The 19900-nt window shown below is 39.1% G+C and overlaps 1 protein-coding gene across 1 annotated transcript; it reads left to right on the forward strand.

Annotated features, from left to right (window-relative positions):
• Window positions 1-6168: 6168 nt before the first annotated feature.
• slc16a1a (solute carrier family 16 member 1a) lies at window positions 6169-19524 on the forward strand. The gene is made up of 5 exons (XM_061043355.1): window positions 6169-6494; window positions 13472-13731; window positions 16998-17141; window positions 17554-18327; window positions 18439-19524. Exons 2-5 carry the CDS (start codon window positions 13515-13517, stop codon window positions 18672-18674), a joined length of 1371 nt encoding a protein of 456 aa, XP_060899338.1. The 5' UTR covers window positions 6169-6494; window positions 13472-13514; the 3' UTR covers window positions 18675-19524.
• The last annotated feature ends 376 nt before the right edge of the window (window positions 19525-19900 follow it).

Raw genomic sequence — 19900 nt, forward strand, 5'->3', positions numbered from 1 at the left:
TTTCCGTTCAGCAGTCTTTAAACACCACCGCTTCCCACAGCACCGTCAGTTTTGTGTTTACTTCATATGCTATATTTAGTGATGTTGATTTCTTTCTCATAGGGTAGAGTTTCACAAAGTTTTTTTCATCTGTTGTTATCCTTTTCTTTCCCCCTTTCCCACAGTAAACAGACCAACATCAAATTAACTGGACGTCTTTCTGCAGGTTGATATGATTACGGTATCTCCTGCAGAGTCTGTGACTAGAGCAACCATCTGCTTTTCTCAGTAACGTTGTTTTCTTCTTCCTAACAATGATGATAGATCAACGCTGCAGGAAGTATTATTAACAAGTTACAGACAGCTGTAGTAAACAGACATAAAAAAAACTATCACGTGTTGGTGTACGGCATCTTAATATCACATAAAACATGGTAAACATTAATGAAGACATTTTTAATAAACTGAATGTGCCTTGTGATTAGTTAGCCCCATCTACAAAAACCTTAGCAGCCTGGGTATGAATTTGACCTCTGGCTCCTTTCCTGCATGTCATTCCGCACTCTCTCTCCCCGAATCTCTGACTCTGTCCACTGTCCTGTCTCTAAAATATAGGCATTAAAAACCCTCAATATGAACAGGCCCTCAAATAAAACAAGGTCGATGTACAGGCCAGTTTGGAGCAAACCGAAAAAGGAGGAAGAAAATCCGTCCAGAGCAATACAGGAGTGCACTTGCATCGATGCAGCACAGCTTGTAGTGGCCCAGAGTAAAGGGCTTTATGGCAGGAAGTGTTGTGTAGCCAGATATCTGACAACACAAAGAAGAGCTTGAAGTGCGCTATAAGAAAGAGAAAATGCACCGTGCATGTGTGTACGTGTGTGTGTGTGTTTGTGTTTGAGAAAAGGGGAGAGGGCTCGTAGACAAACAAAAGATCAAACCAAAGCTTGTGTAATCGAGGTATTTATCAGAAAACTCTTGAGTTGTAGCTTCCGATCCTTTCATAGGTCACCTTTTGTGGCGCCCAGTCGTGTGTGTCACTGCCGACCCTGCGTGTTGCAAATCTGTGTGATTACATTGAAATGTGCCGTGAAATGTTACAAAGCACAGCAAAACCATCCCAAAAATGCTTTGTGAAATCATGAATGCCTCAGTGAAGGCTGCAGAAGCTGGCAAAGTCCTGTGAACTGGTTATATTACAATGCACTTTTGTGCTTAGCCACACGGCACAAGACAAATTAGTAGGATAGATCGTGTCATGAATGCACTCAGGTGTATCAAGAAAATAAGTAAGTGATGTCGTCGCTGTAATCACTATCAGGATGCAACCCCAACTAATGGTTTCAAAGTTATGCTGTTATACATGATCAGATCACCTGTGAATGACCATGGACACCATGTTTTTAATTTAGAGGGTATAGATGACAATACATAATTAGGAGTCTGTGTATCCAGTACAGGTACCTTACTTTGAGGTATATTACCATTATAAGCTGCATTGTAGAAATGTGGCTATGCTTGTTCATTCTTATTTTGCACTGTATAACTTGGAAAGCAGCACATGTCTTCAAGCTTTTTCTCCTATGTTCTTTTTTCATATATGAATGAATTTCTTTATAATAAAAAGGTCAAATGTGTGTGTATATGACGGGGGGTTCTGTCACATTGAAAAAAAGCACAGAGTACTATTTTCCAGCACTGCTTTTCTCACTATTGTGTCACAAAGTCAGACAACGTTAGCGGCGACTCAGATGGGTTAAATGAGTTTAATTCCTGGACTTGCACTCATCAAATGATCAGTTATGCAACTCGTCCACAAACGTTTTTAAGTCAAGGACCTAAAATGGCACCAGTAAGGCCCCAAACCCCACATTAAGTGTGATTTCTGGCCCCTGGTTCCCCATCTGATTGAATTTGAGTTTAGTTTTTTTTTCATTGAACATGCTTGTCTCAAATCTGAGGTAAAGTAAACGCAAAAACTGTAGCAAGATTAGATTTCGGGTTTTCGCAATGCCTCTATATGAGCATCAAAAGAAAAGCAGAGCATTGTAACAGGATTGATTCTTTCTATAGTTTTTTATACTTGTAAACACTGCAATAGGGTCGGCGTCAATCAGGCAGAAACAGCCTTTGTTTTCATTTTCCACATCAAAGATTCTAAGTGAGTGATACGTTGGACTTTTAGTAGAGAGCATGATTTGTTTTATGGTCAGAAAACACAAATTACGACTTCGGTAGATATCAAGATCAGCTAAGGAATAAGATATACCACTTTGTCCACAGGGGGTGCCAAAATCAACACAGCTTTAAACTGTAAGGTGGTTTGATATTCACTTCACACTAGATTCTCACTCACACTAGAATCACTCTAGTTCCAGTACCAAGAGATAAAGAGAACTTCATCATTAGGGTCCAACAAGTGCATCACATCCCGGTGTGATGAGTGTAATGCTTCCAGTCTCAAGGATCTAATAAGTGCATAATATCCTTTAGTGAACCATTCAGGAGAGTAATGTCTCCTGAACTGCTCTCCTGAACAGATGAGGCATTGCTGTCCAAGCCTGCGATGGACAGACCTCCAGTCACTTTCGGTCACACGGTGTCAGTGAGTCTGCTGTCTGGCCAGGGGGGGGGGGGGCATTTCTGCCAAAAACAGCTTATCTGTACTGAGAGGAACACACAAAGAGTTCATGAATTTGGATCAGGTCTTGAGCCATTTTATACATTGAACTGTGTGAACACTATCTTGTCTTTGTCGCCTCTATATGGAATAGATGTTTTCCTACTAGAGTTAATTAGCTTTTGCATCATCCTGCCCTCGCCCTGACCCTCATGGAGACGCCGCTCTGTCTCGGTCCAGGGAGCCAGGATTTGCTTCTCCTTCATCCGTACCACCTTGCCTGGGCAAAAAGGTAATTGCAACTGATCTTTGACCTGTAAGTGTCCATTGTTTGTGCCACGGTGCAATTACATCCACTGCAGTCAACTCTGGAGTTGGTGCAGTGTTTATTTGGTTCCTGGTTGTACTGCTGGTGTTGTTTTTGTAAAATAACCAACTTGATGAGACACCTTGTGCTCTTGTTGTATGGCAGAATGGATTTATTCTGTAATATCTGTGTAAACAGAGAGGTACATGGTTTGCACTTGATGAGGTGGGGTATACAGTACAGCGAGGAATTGTTTTTTTTTTTCCTGTTTTTTTAGAGAATAGTGCAGCCTCTTGGAAAATCAGTCACAGTAATGAAGCAGGAGCACTGGTGCTGTGTGTGTTGACTGAGAATGTCCTACTTTGATTGAGTACATATAGCTGTTTTACTGCAGCTTATTATACTCTATAGGAGCTGTGTTTCACGTAGCTGAGCTAATCAATTTTAATCCCTCTGACAAAGCTATAAGGTCATTTGAAGCAGAGGCTCCTATCTGACAGACTGCAGAATAAACCAGAGCTCCGATCACTTGCTAACAGAGGGAGAGAGAAAATGTGATTCCTGAAAAGCATAAAGGAAATTCTTGAACATTTGCTTACAATTATGCTCCTGTTGTGTTTTGCAGTCCCTGTCATGCTCACAACAAGCAGATACTGATTTTAGTCCGTCATCACACACGTACTAACTCAGTCTGCGTCCAGCTTTCCTTATTCTTAGCTCATATGAGTAAACAGGACTAAGCGTCTGTACAGCCGGCGTTGTAGGACGATGTTGTATTTAAACACAGGGGGTTGTTTGAACTGAATGCTAAGACGCTCACAATGACAATGCTAACATGGTGTAGTTAAGCCGCTGTAGTATGTTGTTTAGTGTGTTAGCATGCTAATTCTTGCTTATTAGCACTAAACACAAAGTACAGCAGAGGCAGATATGAAGCTTTGCATGATGTCCATAACTAGTTTAAACTGATACATCTTTGGTTGTTCTCAAGGAAAGGCTAGGGGGTCACATGAATATTAACATTTCAATCAAAAGCATGTCCAAATTGGCATTTTTGCAGTTTCATGATTCTGATTATAGTGGGAAAGTTTTATTGATAAGTAATATGTCAACCAATACAGTCATTTTTTTTGAATGAATTTCATGAAGAAAGATCTTTTCTTTGTTGTTAGCTGAAGTGATTGCGCGCTGTTATCGCACCAATATGACTTTGTAAAGTTAATCTGAAGGCAGTTTTTATACAAAAAAAATAAATTGAGAAACAATCTTTAACTTTATTTTACATTTCAACCAATTCCTGTGTGGACTACTGTCTGCTTCAGCTTTTCCATCTGTTTCATACACTGCAGACAATGCTGAGAGTATTGTAGAAAAGAGGCAGTGCACCCTCTGCAAGGCAAAATACCTGAATTTCTCAATCAAGGTGACTTTTTTGCATAAATGCACTGTTTACTTTTTTATATTGTAGAATATCCCTACATTTAAGAACACATCTACAACATGTAAGTCAAAATAGGATAGTAATACCAAATAGCGCCACAAGGTGGTGTCTTCGTTGTTTTTAAGGTTCATGATAGAGAAAGTTGTCACTCTCTGACAGCCATCTTGCAGATGTGAGACCCTGAGAGGACTCTCAACCTCAGTGACGAGTTGGTGCAGATTATGCCTATGTTTTACTTCTCATGTATGATAAGTAAATATCACCATGGAGACCTGGCGGAAATGACTTTCTGCAGAAGCCGTCAGCACTGGGAGTTGTAGTTTCCTTCCAACAACATTAAAACGTGGCTGCAGCACCTCCTGTTCACAACCAGCTCTTATATTAATGAAAGAAAGAAAACCGAAAGATATGTCCGTAACACCTTTATGGCAGCTCAGGGCACTAAGAGCAGAAAAACGTTAAAGACAAAAGACGTCAACAACCATAAAGGACTGTACAAGGAATCATAAAAAATAAAAAAATCATCAAAAACCATGTTTTAATTACATCATTAAAGCATCCATGATGTAAGGAATTTCATGTAGCAAGTTAAATAAAGTGCTGAGCGCCAGCTAAGTACTGTATTATCAGCAGAGGATTGTCAACAGGCAAAGCAATAAACTGCTTAGGGCCCCTGGCCAGTAGGGGGCCCAAATGAGGACCCCAGTGAATTTTGCTTAGGGCCCTAACAGACTCTAGAATTGCCACTGATAATCAGAGCTTGTTGATCAGCTGGATGCTGCGTGGTACTCAGGATGTGATGCCTCTTTTAGTCCTCATCCAAGAATTTATCTACCAGGGACCTTGAATATATGAAGAAAATTGAATGACAACCAATCCAACAGTTAACAATTCATGTCACTGCATACATCATAAATAAACTTGCTGTTTACACCCACACGGAAAGTCACAGTACCACCATCAATCCTAGCTTTTTTTTCATCTTGGGACCATGAAGGTCTGTACAAGATTTCCCACTGATCTGTAAAGAAAAAGTTTAGAAATGTCAGCATGAGCCAAAGCGATGGATCAACCTTGACCAATGCAACTCGCATGTTGTAAAAAATTAGACAGTAAAAGTGAGAAATAAACCAAGAGTGTTTATAGCTCTGAAGCAAGTGTTGAGAGGCTGTCAAAAATAAGAGACGGCACAAATGCATACTTGTAAGCTTGTGATCAAACACCAGTCCAGGAAAACACAGTGTATTGTAGGTGGTACTGTAATGTATCCTCTGTTTGAAAAGTGATAAAAGTCACATGGAGTGGAAAAAATGAAGGGAACAACATAAAACAACGCAACAAAGAGAAATAATGTTTCAAGGGTGTCAAGAATTTGATGTCACTTTGTAGAACATACTGTTTGAATAACCTCCTGTACTCGGGCTTTTCCTTTCCCAAGCCCGGTTACAGACCCATTAATAGTTCCTCGGGGAGTTTAGGAGAAAGGCTCAACCATGTCTGACCCCTAAAGTGTTCAGAAATCTTTCTTTCAGGTACTTTAGGTAAACAATGTCTGTTGTTTAAGTTCGATGGATTTGGTATAGCTGCAGTGTCCAATAGGGTTTATAAATCAGCTAATACAGGAAATCAGAGTCTCAGAAAGCATCTTATCTTTTAGAGCGCAGACATTTTTCGATATCCTCCTGGGTCACACATACTAAAGGGCCCCTCGTAGTGAATTACTTTAACCTTGTGTGTAAACTCGGCACATGACAGAGGGGTGGAGAAAGCATTGTAGGGGCATGGCTCTAAGCCTCCCACAGCCAATAAGAAGTTGACTGACCTCACTATTTAGCACCATAGTGTCCACATCGTCCTGCTGTTTGATCTGCGCTCTGAATGAACTCAACTTTGCAGCTTGGACACAGATGAAGTCTGAGGCCAAGGTGCCGCTGGCAACTTGTGGACTGTCACAGTGGATATAGACTCACAGATAACTCCAGGACTGTCTGTGAAACATATGCAGTGACTTCTTTTTTTTTGTTAATGTCATACATATTCAGAGACTCTAAGTCCTATTCAATGAAATCTGCAGTGTGTTAACGTGCCTCAGAGACTGCTGTTTATCTGCAGAGCTCATCTGGCCGTGTTCAAGAGCTCCTGTCAAGGTAAGATGCTTGAAACACACAGCATGCACATTCAACAATGCCAGACATCACTTTAAAAATAATTACTTGCATAAGTAGTCTATTTCCAGCCTGTAATGCATTAAAGATGGATTGCTTTGTCAGTATTAAAACAATACTTATAACAGGAGTGTGCAATTTCGCCGAGCAAATATTTAGCGTGTGATTGTCATCTATAATTAATTGGACAAATTCACTGCATGAAATAAGAAGAGTTTAACTTTAATGTCGCTGAGGGGCATTTTGCTTTACAGACAGTTGTCAAACAGAAATACAAACACATACTCGAACACAGCACAGGAACCATTTCTGCTATACAGTCTCCACTCAGTTTAAATGATAATAAAAAAAGATAAGACGTGAGGACATCCAGGGTTATAACATGTTTAAAAAACCAATAGCAGATGGAACAAAGGACAATCTGCCTCTATTAGTGCCACCTTTGGGGAAATAAAACCTGTGCACTGATGGAAACATCTGGAGCTCAACATGTGAGTGATGTTGAGGGACTGAAACAAGAGTCTGCACCTACTTCACAGGAGTGCCGAAGGTCATCACCAGAACCACCTGTAATCTTTCAAAATAACGTTTTTAGTTTTGCTCTCTTTCTGAGACTTTGTTTGTTAACGAATTATATTTGAAGAAGTACAGATTACACATGGTCCTATACTTCTACCTGTTTCCTTCCTGTCACAAATTCGAATACCTAGACTTAAGTGTTAGACAATACCAATCAAACTGTCAAAGACAATGTAATACAAAAGAAATACTGAGTTTAACTTTCTGCTGGCACCACAGTGATGTGGTTTGTTACTCCCTCCTGATAATTTACCTGAAACAAGTTGTTTTTTGGGGGCTGATCCGTTATGGTATCCAAACTGTTGATTGACTAAGCGACAGCCTCTTGTGTCGAAAAGTGACATCAAGGAAGAAGTGCAAGAAAAATGCAGTTCCTCTAGTGTCCACTTGAGGCTTACTCCAAAAAGCAAGGAATCCCCATTAGGTCCCATATTAAAGTTCCCAAATTTACAGCAACATGTTTACAGCCTTGTACAAAAAACAGTTTTGGTCAATTTCTATACTGTAGGGGGGTCATTTTTATACCTCACCTGTTTTGATTCTATTGAGGCTAAAAGTTATATGCATAATTAAAGAGTTTGATTTGACTGACAGGTGGACGTGTTGTAACTGTTTGCCAGGAGGCTTAAATCAGATCCATCTTTTTGCCTGTTGCCATTGTTGGGCTTCAAAGTTCTTCTTCAGACACCAATGTGGCATTTCACTGAGACTTTGTCCATGTTTTATACAGTTTATGGCAGTACCTGATATCACCCTTCAGGCAGTATCAGAGGCCTCCAAAATTACTGGTACTGGAGCATCTCCAGTATCGATGTGGTTAAGTATAGAATGTTTTTTATCAGTGCCATACACATTAAAACATCAGAACTGCCTTTAAAATAGGAAGTTTAGTCTTGCCTTTTTACATACAACAACGTGTGTTGGTGTCCAAACTAAAGGCAGAATAAGGATTTGTCTGTTGATGTTTAGAAACAAAACTTTAAAGGTGGCCCCTCCAGGTGAATAAGAGAGTAAGCGAAAGTAGTTTAGCAAGTCAAAGAGAAATGATTAGAGCGAGCAGCCGAGGTCGAGAGAGCAAAGAAATAATAATATTTTTAGAGACAGGGTCAAAGTCAGCAGGAAAAAAAATTATCAAAGAACAAATTAATATTTTCTGATGATTCACAGCGTTTATGTCTAAAGCAAAAGTAAACACACCTACGCCTCCACACCACCCCGTGGGAAGATGCTGGATTTTATGTGAATCCAGTTGAAGCCACGCTCTATCCTTCCTCATTCTTATTGTTGGTGTGTGTGTGTGTGTGTGTGTGTGTGTGTGTGTGTGTGTGTGTGTGTGTGTGTGTGTGTGTGTGTGTGTGTGTGTGTGTGTGTGTGTGTGTGTGTGTGTGTGTGTGTGTTTTTATTTTAAAGTAGACAGAAGGCATCTCTACAGAAACAGACATTACCACACATGTTTAGTGGGTTGGAAGTCATAATTGAGAGGGATTATTTTCTTATGAGGCTTTACATTGTTTTTTAGGGAAATCCTCCTCAGTCTGCTTTCAAGCTTCTGGTCTACAAAGAGCCATCAAACTACTTATATTGCTGCTCTGCTGACACCGCCTCACCCTTGATCACATATAGGGTGCAGGGGCCTCCTCTGAAAATCAATAAACATTTCTTTGGTCTTGGCCTTGTGTATTTGAAAGAATGTGGCAACGCCAAAGTAATGTTTATTGATTTTCAGATGAGGCCCCCAGCACCCTGTGTGATCCAGGGTGAGGCGGTGGCAGCAGAGCAACAATATAAGTATACAACTCTAAAACATAATAGGAATGTATTTTCATATTGTATCACCTATCTACCATGCAGTTAAATTAGACTTAGACTAAGACTAAGACTCTATTATCCGAAATGGGAAATTCTTCTTCACAGCCCTGTACAGGTTTGACATCAATTAACAAAAAAACAACAAAACACAATACAAAATATACAAAAAAACACAGCTTATTCAGTGAGGCCTGCTGTTACGGGAAGTAACAGTAAGATAATGAAGTTCTATTAGATAATGAAGTTCAGTTTTCTCTTTGTTGTGACTGATGGATGTTGTCTGTCTTACATTGAAAAAGCACAACCATGTACTATGTGTTTTTGGCTTTGACCATTTAAAAAATTGTTAGCCATATGGTGTACACCCAATTTTATTTGGTGAAGATATAATGCTATTCAGTATGTAAAATGGCTCTTCTTCAGAAAATTACCCCAAGTATTAACAACAACTTTTTTAAGAGTGACACAAAACTTTTCCTGCAGAATAAAAGAAAGACAACACTTTTACTGAATTCACAAAACATTCAGCATTTTTTTAGCTTTTGTTATGATCCAACCTTTATGATATATTGTATGCCTATTTTTATTCAGTGTGACTGGAAATACATCAAAACACATACCAATTCAACAAAGTAGAGCGCAGGATAAATTTCCCTAAAGCCCTCTTAAAGTGGGAACATGTCAAGGTGGGGTCCCTGAATGCAGCATACAGAGGATATTTCTATAAGGAGGGGTGGGCTTTGCTTAAGTTGCCCTCCTGCTGATGTAGGTCACGTCCAACAAGGGGGTTTCATTACTTCACATACCAGGCCTCAGGTCCCTACAGTGCTGTAAGTAACACATGTTTTTTTTAAACATAGTCTTGTGTCTTTAAAACAGTGACACCAAACCTCAGCTGATGTCCTCTGCAGAGCTCACCCTGCTCTGTGCTGGTATGTGTGTGTATGTCAAGTGGCACTTTCAGGCCACCCACTTTAACGGCTTTATTTAGACCTTTACACCATGAAGGGGGTAGCGTTGATACTTCTGTTCATTTGTCTACTTGTATTATCCTCCGACATGGCTTAAAAGAATGAATTCTGCAGTTTCACTGAACTCTTTGAAACTTTTCTCTCAATTTCCGAGACAAGCGATCAATCCTCAGTGTGAAATTATCTGTTTTATTCATTATTTTGATGCTTTTGCCAGTTTATCTGGAGTCCCATCTGTCTGAAGTTGTTCTGCCATTCATCATCTGATGTCAACCACTGAATTTTTTATTCCTCTGAAAATACAGAAACTCTGTGCTTCCAGTAAAGTACATTTCCTCCTGCATATACTGTCCTATTTCAGATGTGAGATGGTGGATTTAAAACGACTGTTATTGGACTGTTAAAATCTTTCAACTGATTTCTCTTGTACTTGTGCAGACCTTCAGTCTTCAGGCTGGCGACATTACAGATGTGAAGGTCATCAATGCCTTCATAATCTCCCATCTGGACTATCTAATGGAGTCCTGTCTGGTGTAACCAGCAACGCCCTGGACATGTTCTAATATGTCCAAAACTTTACTGCTTTCACCTGCACCAAGACCTGGCAGCACATCACCCGAACCCTCATCCACCTCCACTGAATCCCAATTAGATCCCGAGTCAAATACAAAATGCTCCTCCTCACTTATAAATCCCTCCATGCCCTCAGCACCTCTCCGACCTCCTACACCCACACGCCACATCCTGAAACCTCTGGCCCTAAAGGACACTGGCCTGCTGTCAATACCACTTGTCCCTCCACCATGTAAAGCGTCCTTGGGTCCCTTGAAAGGCGCTATATAAATGAAATCTATCATTATTATAATTATAACATATATAACAACATTTTAAATCCATCAAAAGTGACAAAAATGTCATAGCTGTTAAAATAAACCAAAACTTTGGAGTTTGAAACAAGTACATTAACATTAGAGAAAAGTAGTGAAAATTAGAAAAAAAAACTTTTAGTGATCAATTAGTGAATCTAAACCTTTTTTCAACGGCATAGTGCTGCATCTGGGATAGTTACGCTAGATAAAAGCTGTTCTTTGTTTGTTTGTTTGCATTCTACATAAATGTGAATTATTAAAGATTTATCTCATATGTTAAACAGAGGCAGGTATGTTGTGCCTCCACTAGCATAGCATGTTTCATGCATACTCAACATACTCATAGATGTCAAACCTTGCTTCCCAGTTTAGTGGGGAAAAAACATATTCCAAATGTGTAATTATGAAGTAAATGAATTAGCATGTACACATGGTGAATATCTGTTAGCCCAAACAGCTCCATCTCTTCTGAGCAAACATACCTCTGTTTAGAGTTACCTTCTGTTAAAGATCACATATTGACAAATCCTTGTAGAACATTAAGTATAGAAGAAACAGCATTTTCTGCTCCAATATTTTTGAATAATAAGTGATCTATGATGCATTTCTTTTTTTTCTTACACAAAAACAGCTCAAATCAAATTATCCTAAGTGACCTGTAATGTCTCCCTGTACGAGTACATTTAAAAAGCTCTTATCTCTTTCCATTAGACCACCTATTGCATCAGTAGAATAAAGCAGGAGGCACATTTACAGCTGTACAGCAGCAGCTAAGGTCCCAGCTCAATAACAAAATTTCTTTAACGCATTAAATATTCACTACTCACTGCACTACTGGCTTATCCAATAAGTTTTTCCGAGCACTAAACCAATTCATCAACCACATCAAGTTCTCCTCGGATGAAAAACACTACATCATCACCTACTCCTGAGAAGGGCCCTGAGCTATTGAGCAGTGTGAATTCAACCTGTATTCACCTGATCAATGCTTTCTCTGGATAGTCTCCTCTGTGTAAACAATACAGTAAGTTGTTTGACTCTGCAGCTGGACTCTTATTTATCACCTCTAAAAGGAGACCAGCTGGGGGGTTTAATAAATACATGCAGAGATAAATTCAAAGCCGAGAAAAGCCTAAAACAGCATTTTACTCTTCAGATATTTTTTTGTCGAGTTGGTTTTTTTTATTGACAAATTTGATCTCCACAAATACACAAGAGGTATCTGTAACACAGAGTTTTGGATGAGTCCTCATAGGTCTGTATGGAGAACATGTAGTGGATGTTTAACATGTTGATGGGGAATTAATACAGTGACTCAATAAAGAGACCACCTGCCACCAGAGAGTAAGAAGGCGGATTTGGTTGATAAACTGAAGATGAGATGCATGAGGGAAAAGAGAGGTCAGAGGTCAGAAGGCGGATGGAAATGAACAAAGATCAATTCTGTCAGACAGCAATAAACACAGGTATCTCCTATGTGGGAGGAAAAATCGGATTGAAGAAGTTCAAAAGAGGTGAAAAGCACTGAGGGAAGAGTTAAAACATGGCTGTTAACGTGAAATATATGACTACACTCCTGATATTTTGTAGTCTTCTAACCGAGTTTGCATTAGCATTGACCCTAACGACTCTGGAAAGTTTTGTATCAATTTGTGAAGAAAAATATTCAGTTACAGTGAAACTGTTCTGCATTTTATTCCCACTCTCAGGGTCATTTTAAAATACCGTGAATACCATGAGTACCAAAAGCTGTGATTAATTTCAACCATCTTACTGGAAAGTTTAAGGGTGAGCCTGTAACCATGAACTTGATAGTAAATCAAAAACCACTCAAACCTTTAGTAACTTATATGCGTGCTGAATCCTCATCCCAAAAATTATTGAAAGTATTTCAGGACAGCACACCAAATTGCTATGGCAAAACAAACAGGGAAAATCCTTTCTTCAGTGGCTTCAGGCAAACAACTCCAGAGTTTGTTTGCCTGAAGCCACTGAAGAAGGGATTTGCCCTAAACCTGTGTGGAAATAAAAAGTGGATATTTAAGATTTTAATGTGCTGGCCTGAAATACTGACCATGAACTGGATAGCCATAAGGGCTCCTGTTATATCCCAAAGTAAACTGTAGAAAATATGTTGACAAAGTTATGGAAAATGTCTAATGTGCACTGTCATGGAACAGAATACCAAATGGGGAGAAAACTTTGAGCCCAAGTTAAAAATTATGTCTGTTTAATCAACCTGAGGAAGCTACAGGCCAAACACCTTGTTCACTCACAATAAGGTCACTGTAAAGTCATTATCAGTGTGTGGTGGATTATTTATTTTATATTTAATTCCACTTTTTATCATCCAATCAGCTATGGGTGAATTACAATTTTTATTATCTATATTTAAAATTCCTCAAAAGATCATCATTTAAACTCAGTACAACTGTTTCTGATATTTTCTCGTCGGAATAGAAAAAAAAAGTGTAGGCCTATTCTCTTCAATCATTGAAAGCTGAACACAAAACATGAAAATAAAGTCATCATTTTTACATTTTGATATGTTTTTGTTGGGTCTGATCTTCTCTTTCAGCAGTCCACCCATTTATTGAACAGTCAAACATCAGTCAATTAACATGATTCTTCAAAACATGATCTCCAAAGCTCTTTCAACTGTAAATCTGAAACAACAACAAACAAACTAATCAAGTTCTTTTCCCTCATGTTTCTTCTCTCTCCTGAACAGGCCCTCGTACCTGTAATACTTGCTGAAATTGAAGAGAGAAAAAATGGCACCTGCAGTCGGTGGTCCTGTAGGCTACACTCCACCTGAAGGTGGCTGGGGATGGATGGTGGTAGCTGGGGCCTTCATCTCTATCGGCTTCTCCTATGCATTTCCTAAGTCCATCACTGTGTTCTTTAAAGAGATCGAGGTGATCTTCGATGTGACCAGCAGTCAGGTGTCCTGGATCTCTTCCATCATGTTAGCGTGCATGTACGGCGGAGGTAAGCTAACAAATACAGCCTGCAGAACCTAACACAAGACATTTAGCATCTAAATAAGTGCTATAGATTGAATCTATTTCTGGCTCTTAGAAAAAGTGTTGAAGATTTATTACTGGAGTGTTTAGTTACAGCTAATCATTTGCTTGTTGACAACACACTTGCATTGAAGCCTTTTAGCCTCAGTTTGTCCACAAATAGTCCACAGATTCTCAGAATTATAAAGCAGCTTAAATCAAATGTCTCACACTGAGGTAAAACAATACAGTAACTCCTCTATTGAAGTTTTTTTTATAAAGGTGCAACATTATCTGTCTCGGGAGCACATGAATGGGTTTTTACCCACGTATTGTTTTCCCCAGCGCTTTGAGAGGGGAGGACCACAGCAGACTTTTGTTTTGTTCCTGCGCTGACGAGATGAATGCTGGGTGATGTCACACGGGTCCAGCCGGTCAAGTGGTGATAAGGTTCTATTCATGTGCGTGATATTCAACACGGAGAGAACAGAGTTCAAAGGAGCTCTCCTCGTCCCTCAAGACCGTCTACTCTGAAATCAAAACACAGCAGTTCTCTTTACTCCAACGTGTGATAAACTGGGAAAATGATGACCTAAGCATCTTTTTTTAATCTCAGGGAAGTTTCAGGAAAGTTGCTTTAGTGTGCCAAACTGATGTGAAGAGGAATTATTGCAGCATATATAACTTTTTTGTATCAAATGCTCTGTTCTGCTGAATGTATCATCAATGCAGGATCTGGAAGCAGTAAAAGTGGACATAGTATTTTCTTTCTATTGATATTATTCCACTGGATGACATTCATACTTTGGTTTTCCTCATGCTTTCAAAAATATCAGGCCACATAGTCAGTCAAACCTACAATTCAGGTTCTAATGAAAACAATCCAAATGTACTGTATATTCATTTTTAAAGCAATGTATCACTTTTTTCCCCATGTGGGTCGTTCTCGTTCCCCTTAGATACACGTAAGGGGGGCGTCAAGGAAAAAGGTTTGGAACCCCTTGTGTAAATAATACATATGAAAGATTGCTTCTGTTTAAGTCATTCGTCTAAGGTTTGCGTTTCACACGGATGATCCTCGGACACTTGAGGTAAGGAAGCTTGAATGTTGCGATGATTTTGTACTTTTTTTTTTTTTTACTGTTCACAAGTTATAAAAAAAAAGGCAGAAAATCTGAACACTTTTCATCGATAAGCAACTTAATAATAACACAACGGTAGATAGGCTGGTGAAAAGACAGAGGGAGATTATATTTTACAGCCCTAGGGTTCGGAAAAGCTAACCTTCATTCAACAAATTCGTAGCTAACATTACTGATGGCTAGCTAACATAACCATTAGCCATAAATTGAACCCTTTCCTTTTGTTTCTTATCTCTAACACTATTTCAAAGTTTCCAGACTGATAGGCTAAGAAGTTAAATGTTTCCTTTACTTGGATGTCTTGATAGTAAGGGTGTAAATTCCTAGCTATCGGCATTCTAGGCTAAGAGGGGGTTGATCGCTAAGGCTGTATTCTATTCTATTCTTCAACTTTTCAACTTTTCAACTTTATTGTCCCCGAGGGGAAATTTGTTTTGCAGCCAGGTGAGAGCAATCTGCTAAGCTAATGACTTATCAAATATGTTTTACATTAGCTGGATATAATTTATCTATTTTTTCCAGTTTGTTATTGTAACAATTGTAAATATTTGCCAAATTCCCTGAGATTAAACAGTAGTAAGACAATATAGCAGCATTTTAGCTTCCCACCCTGAACATGACATCAGCAGAAAATGGTCACCATGTGAGTATATGGTAATTTATCTTGAACAGACATGTCTAGGAGAACAAAATATCACCTCCATGTAAAAGCCTCGTTACTGCACAGGGAAGGTACCCTCTCCTAATAAAGGCATAAAAGATTCTGAGACCTAAGAAAGACATTCCTGCTGGGGTTAAAGGTTCCTCAGTTAGGGAACATGTGAATAGTCTTAAGTCTTTCACTTTGCAGTCTGGTATTTGAAATATCCCTTCAGTTGAAGCACACATGTGGTGTTTTTTTTAACCTTCCATCACAGTAAGATATGCACCTGTCTGAACAAGTTAGGAGCTGTTCACTCAACATTTAGGTGTTACATTGTTAATTCATGCAAATGTATAAATGTAAATATGCACAGACAAAAGCCAGCTATGCATGGTAATTGAAAGTAAGTGAGGAAATGTTTGTCAGCGCTGTGAGTGGATGACAGCTGAGTCTGTTACCCTCTGGTAAACATTCAGAGCACATCAGCAGGAGAAGTTCATTAACAACCGACCGTTGCGTACCCCTGCACTCCACCAATTTTTCTTTCATTAAATTCATAATATTCTACATTGGTGTGTCTCCAACCTTTTTATCCCGAGCAACTCTCCCTGCATGGCAGAAGGAAAGAACTCATTGTTAGTGTGTAGACTGGCTGCATTACAATTTATAAAACCCTTTGTCTTGCACCGTGCTGGCAAATGAGTGTGGACAACCTCTAAACAAAAACTGTCAGTTTCTATTTAGCCTCATTGGACAGTGCTGGGGTTTGGCAGAAAGGCAGCAGTATCTTTAATGTTGGTCCTCATGCTCATTTATGCTGGTAATTTTAAGACATAGATGTAGATGTTGTTTTGTGACCTGAACACTCCATGCATTTCAGTCATTTGTTTAAATCTAAGGTGATTTTTTTTATTTTTATGTTCAATCCAAGGTGCATACATAGCATGCATAAAAAGGATGACTTATTGTGGTTCTATTCTGAGATGCTTTCTTTGTAACTCATTCACCTATGGCAAAAAGTTACAAAAAATGTTAGTAATATAGCCTTTATCAGTCCCATCAATCCCTCCCCCTAAAAACACGCACACTGATACCACCCACCCACTTATCTGAACTGAGGTACTTCCAATTATGATTTAATAAGCATTTTAGATCCCTTTTAGAAGAATCAACAAACAAATACTTCTCTGTCAATTTGAATGAACCCCTGATACAAATAAAAGCTTATTTCATTACAGCCTTCATGATTTTTCTGACAGATCGCATTATGAATGGCATGAGAACACTACTGCACTGCAGCACTGACAGAAATGATTGCAGAAGTTGTTTGAATCTTCCGAGCCAAAGCTTTGACACTAGAGACCCCTGGTGGTAGAATATAGACCTGTGCATTGCTAATTTTATTTTATTTTTAAATCCCCATCCTTTTGCTGATGTGTCTGTATGTGTTTTTCTCTTACCCTATAGGTCCTATCAGCAGCATCCTGGTGAATAAATATGGGAGTCGTCCTGTTATGATGGCCGGTGGATGCCTGTCCGGGTTGGGCCTTGTTGCTGCCTCTTTCTGCAAAACTATTGAAGCTCTGTATTTTTGTATTGGTGTCATTGGAGGTATCTAATTTTAACTTTCTGTACTTTTAAGTCGAGTCATGACTCACTTTTTTTTTTATTTGCACTCTGGCGCCATCTAGTGTTCTTCAAGGATAAAACCACCAAAAAATACTTAAAATTGCCAAACACATGAAATGCTCAGATCCTAGATTGATTCATTAATTGTTGTAAATGTTTTACTCCGAGCAGGCTGATAGAATGAGGGTGGATTCATGAATACAAAAAGAATAAAAAAAGAATAAACAGTAAAGCTATGCAACACTCTCAGTTGCTAAATTTAACACAAAGTAAGCAGTGCATATTAAAAAAAAAACGTGGGGTGAAGTGTATTTATCCCATCCACTTTTTTAGCTTCAATAATAATGTTTTTTTAAAAACACTCTTTCACACTTTTTTTTCCCATTTCTTTCAGGTTTGGGATTGGCCTTTAACCTCAACCCTGCTCTCACTATGATTGGAAAGTACTTCTACAACAAGCGACCCATTGCCAATGGAATAGCGATGGCTGGCAGCCCTGTGTTTCTCTCCACCCTGGCTCCTCTGAACACTTGGCTCTTCGACCAGTTTGGCTGGAGAGGAAGCTTCTTGATCCTGGGCGGCCTGCTCTTTAATTGCTGTGTCGCTGGTTCCCTCATGCGGCCCATAGGACCAAAACCCAAACCTGCGGAGAAGAGCACAGAGAGGAGGACTGTAGTGCAGACAATTAACAGTTTCATTGACCTCTCTTTGTTTAAGCACCGTGGCTTTTTGCTCTATATCCTGGGCAATATTATCATGTTTTTCGGCCTCTTTGCACCACTGGTTTTCCTCAGTAATTTTGCAAAGAGTAGAGACATCCCCAAAGAAAAGGCAGCTTTCTTACTGTCTGTGCTGGCTTTTGTCGACATGGTTGCCAGGCCCTCCATGGGCATTGTGGCAAACACTAAGTGGATCCGGCCTCGAATCCAGTACTTCTTCGCTGCCTCTGTGCTCTATAACGGTGTTTGTCACATTCTGGCACCAATGTCAGTGACCTACACAGGCTTTGTGATTTATGCCATCTTCTTTGGGTCTGCTTTTGGCTGGCTGAGCTCAGTGCTGTTTGAGACCTTGATGGACCTTGTTGGAGCACAACGCTTCTCCAGTGCTGTTGGCCTGGTCACTATTGTGGAGTGTGGTCCTGTATTGTTAGGGCCCCCTTTGCTTGGTGAGTAAATTATATAACCTTCCAAATATATTGCAACTAATTTTAATCTGTATTTTGGAGAAGCTTCAAGTTGACTGAAACTATAAAATAATGCTCTTGTTTTCTAAACAGGGAAGTTCAAAGACATCTATCATGATTACAAGTACACGTACCAGGGCTGCGGGATCATCCTTGTCGTCTCCAGCGTCTTCCTCTTTGCAGGGATGGGACTCAACTATCGACTGCTGGCAAAGGAGAAGAAAGAGGAGGAGAGGAGGGTCAGGGTGGTAGGGAGAGAACAAAAGTCCAACAGGGACATTGCTGCCAAGGAGGTAGCAGAGGCTAGGAACACAGAAGACACTGTCTAATTGTCCATTTACCATGTTAAGCTACATTTTTGTTCAATTTAGTTTTTAAGTATATATATGATGGATGCATGAGTTAAAGGAAACGGCAGTGAACAATCTTGTTTCTTTATGACTTTTTGTTCTGAAGAGCACAGTATTGTTCATGACTTCACCAGCATTTCCATGTGAAGTTTTTAAACATCTTTAAAAGCCTTAAAACCTTAATGAATAATCCACATAAATACCTCTGATATTCTAACAGTGACTGTTATTTGTGTTTGATAGTCTATTAAAGTTTGCTTAGCCTTTCATGTCACTGAAATCATCAAGATATTATTATAATGCCTTTTCAATCTCAGATGGTGTCTCTATAACCTTTCCATAAGTCGTTTTTATATAGCACACAAACGCTCAACAATGTAACATAAGATAATTAAAGAGATTATTCAATATGGAGCATTCAAAGTGCAGTGCTGTATTTTTCAAAGCCAACTGAAAACATGTGATATGAAAGTGTATAATTATAGCATTCACTTTACTTTGCCCGGCACATTGTCTTCCAAACACTTGTATAAAGGATTTTCTCCTTTGACTGATGCTGTTTTGGAAACATATTTGGGGCCAACTTTTTTCTTCTTCTTTATATTCCACAAATATAGGCTATTATTACTTTACTCAATTTGTCTTTTTTTGCCAGTCCATTTCTTGAAGATGGATGGTGGGCATAAGCATTACCTTTGAGGGCATTAAACCTTCTTTTAATAGCTTTGTGTATTCACATAATAGAAAAATGTGCCAATGACTGCAAGTTACTGTATCTGGATCACATGTTAGAAGATCAAATAAACCGTCTTTAGACAAGAAAACAAAAGTCTAATGTGTTCTATGTTTCTCAGAAATCTAGGATTAGATAAAAAATGTGTTTACAAATGTACTAACTCTACCTTTCACAGAAGCTATACCATGGTTGTATCTTTTGTTAAGGAGACTTGAATTGTAGATTTAGTGTATTGTCTCATTTAACACAAGGGTGCACACCATTAACTCATTCTACAAAGTTAAAGATAGGCTAATATAATAAAAGACCTCTTCAAGCAAGCAAGGAGTCCACATTTTGTAATTTGTAATTTATTTCAAGGATAGCTCCTTGAGCTGCATCATCTCATTTTCAAGGGGGTTCTTACAAAACATAAATGAATCATCATAATACAAAATCAAAATAAAAGGTAAATCCAAAACATAATACC

The sequence above is a fragment of the Labrus mixtus genome, chromosome 7, assembly GCF_963584025.1.
Source record: "Labrus mixtus chromosome 7, fLabMix1.1, whole genome shotgun sequence".
In the NCBI taxonomy this organism is placed as follows: Eukaryota; Metazoa; Chordata; class Actinopteri; order Labriformes; family Labridae; genus Labrus; species Labrus mixtus.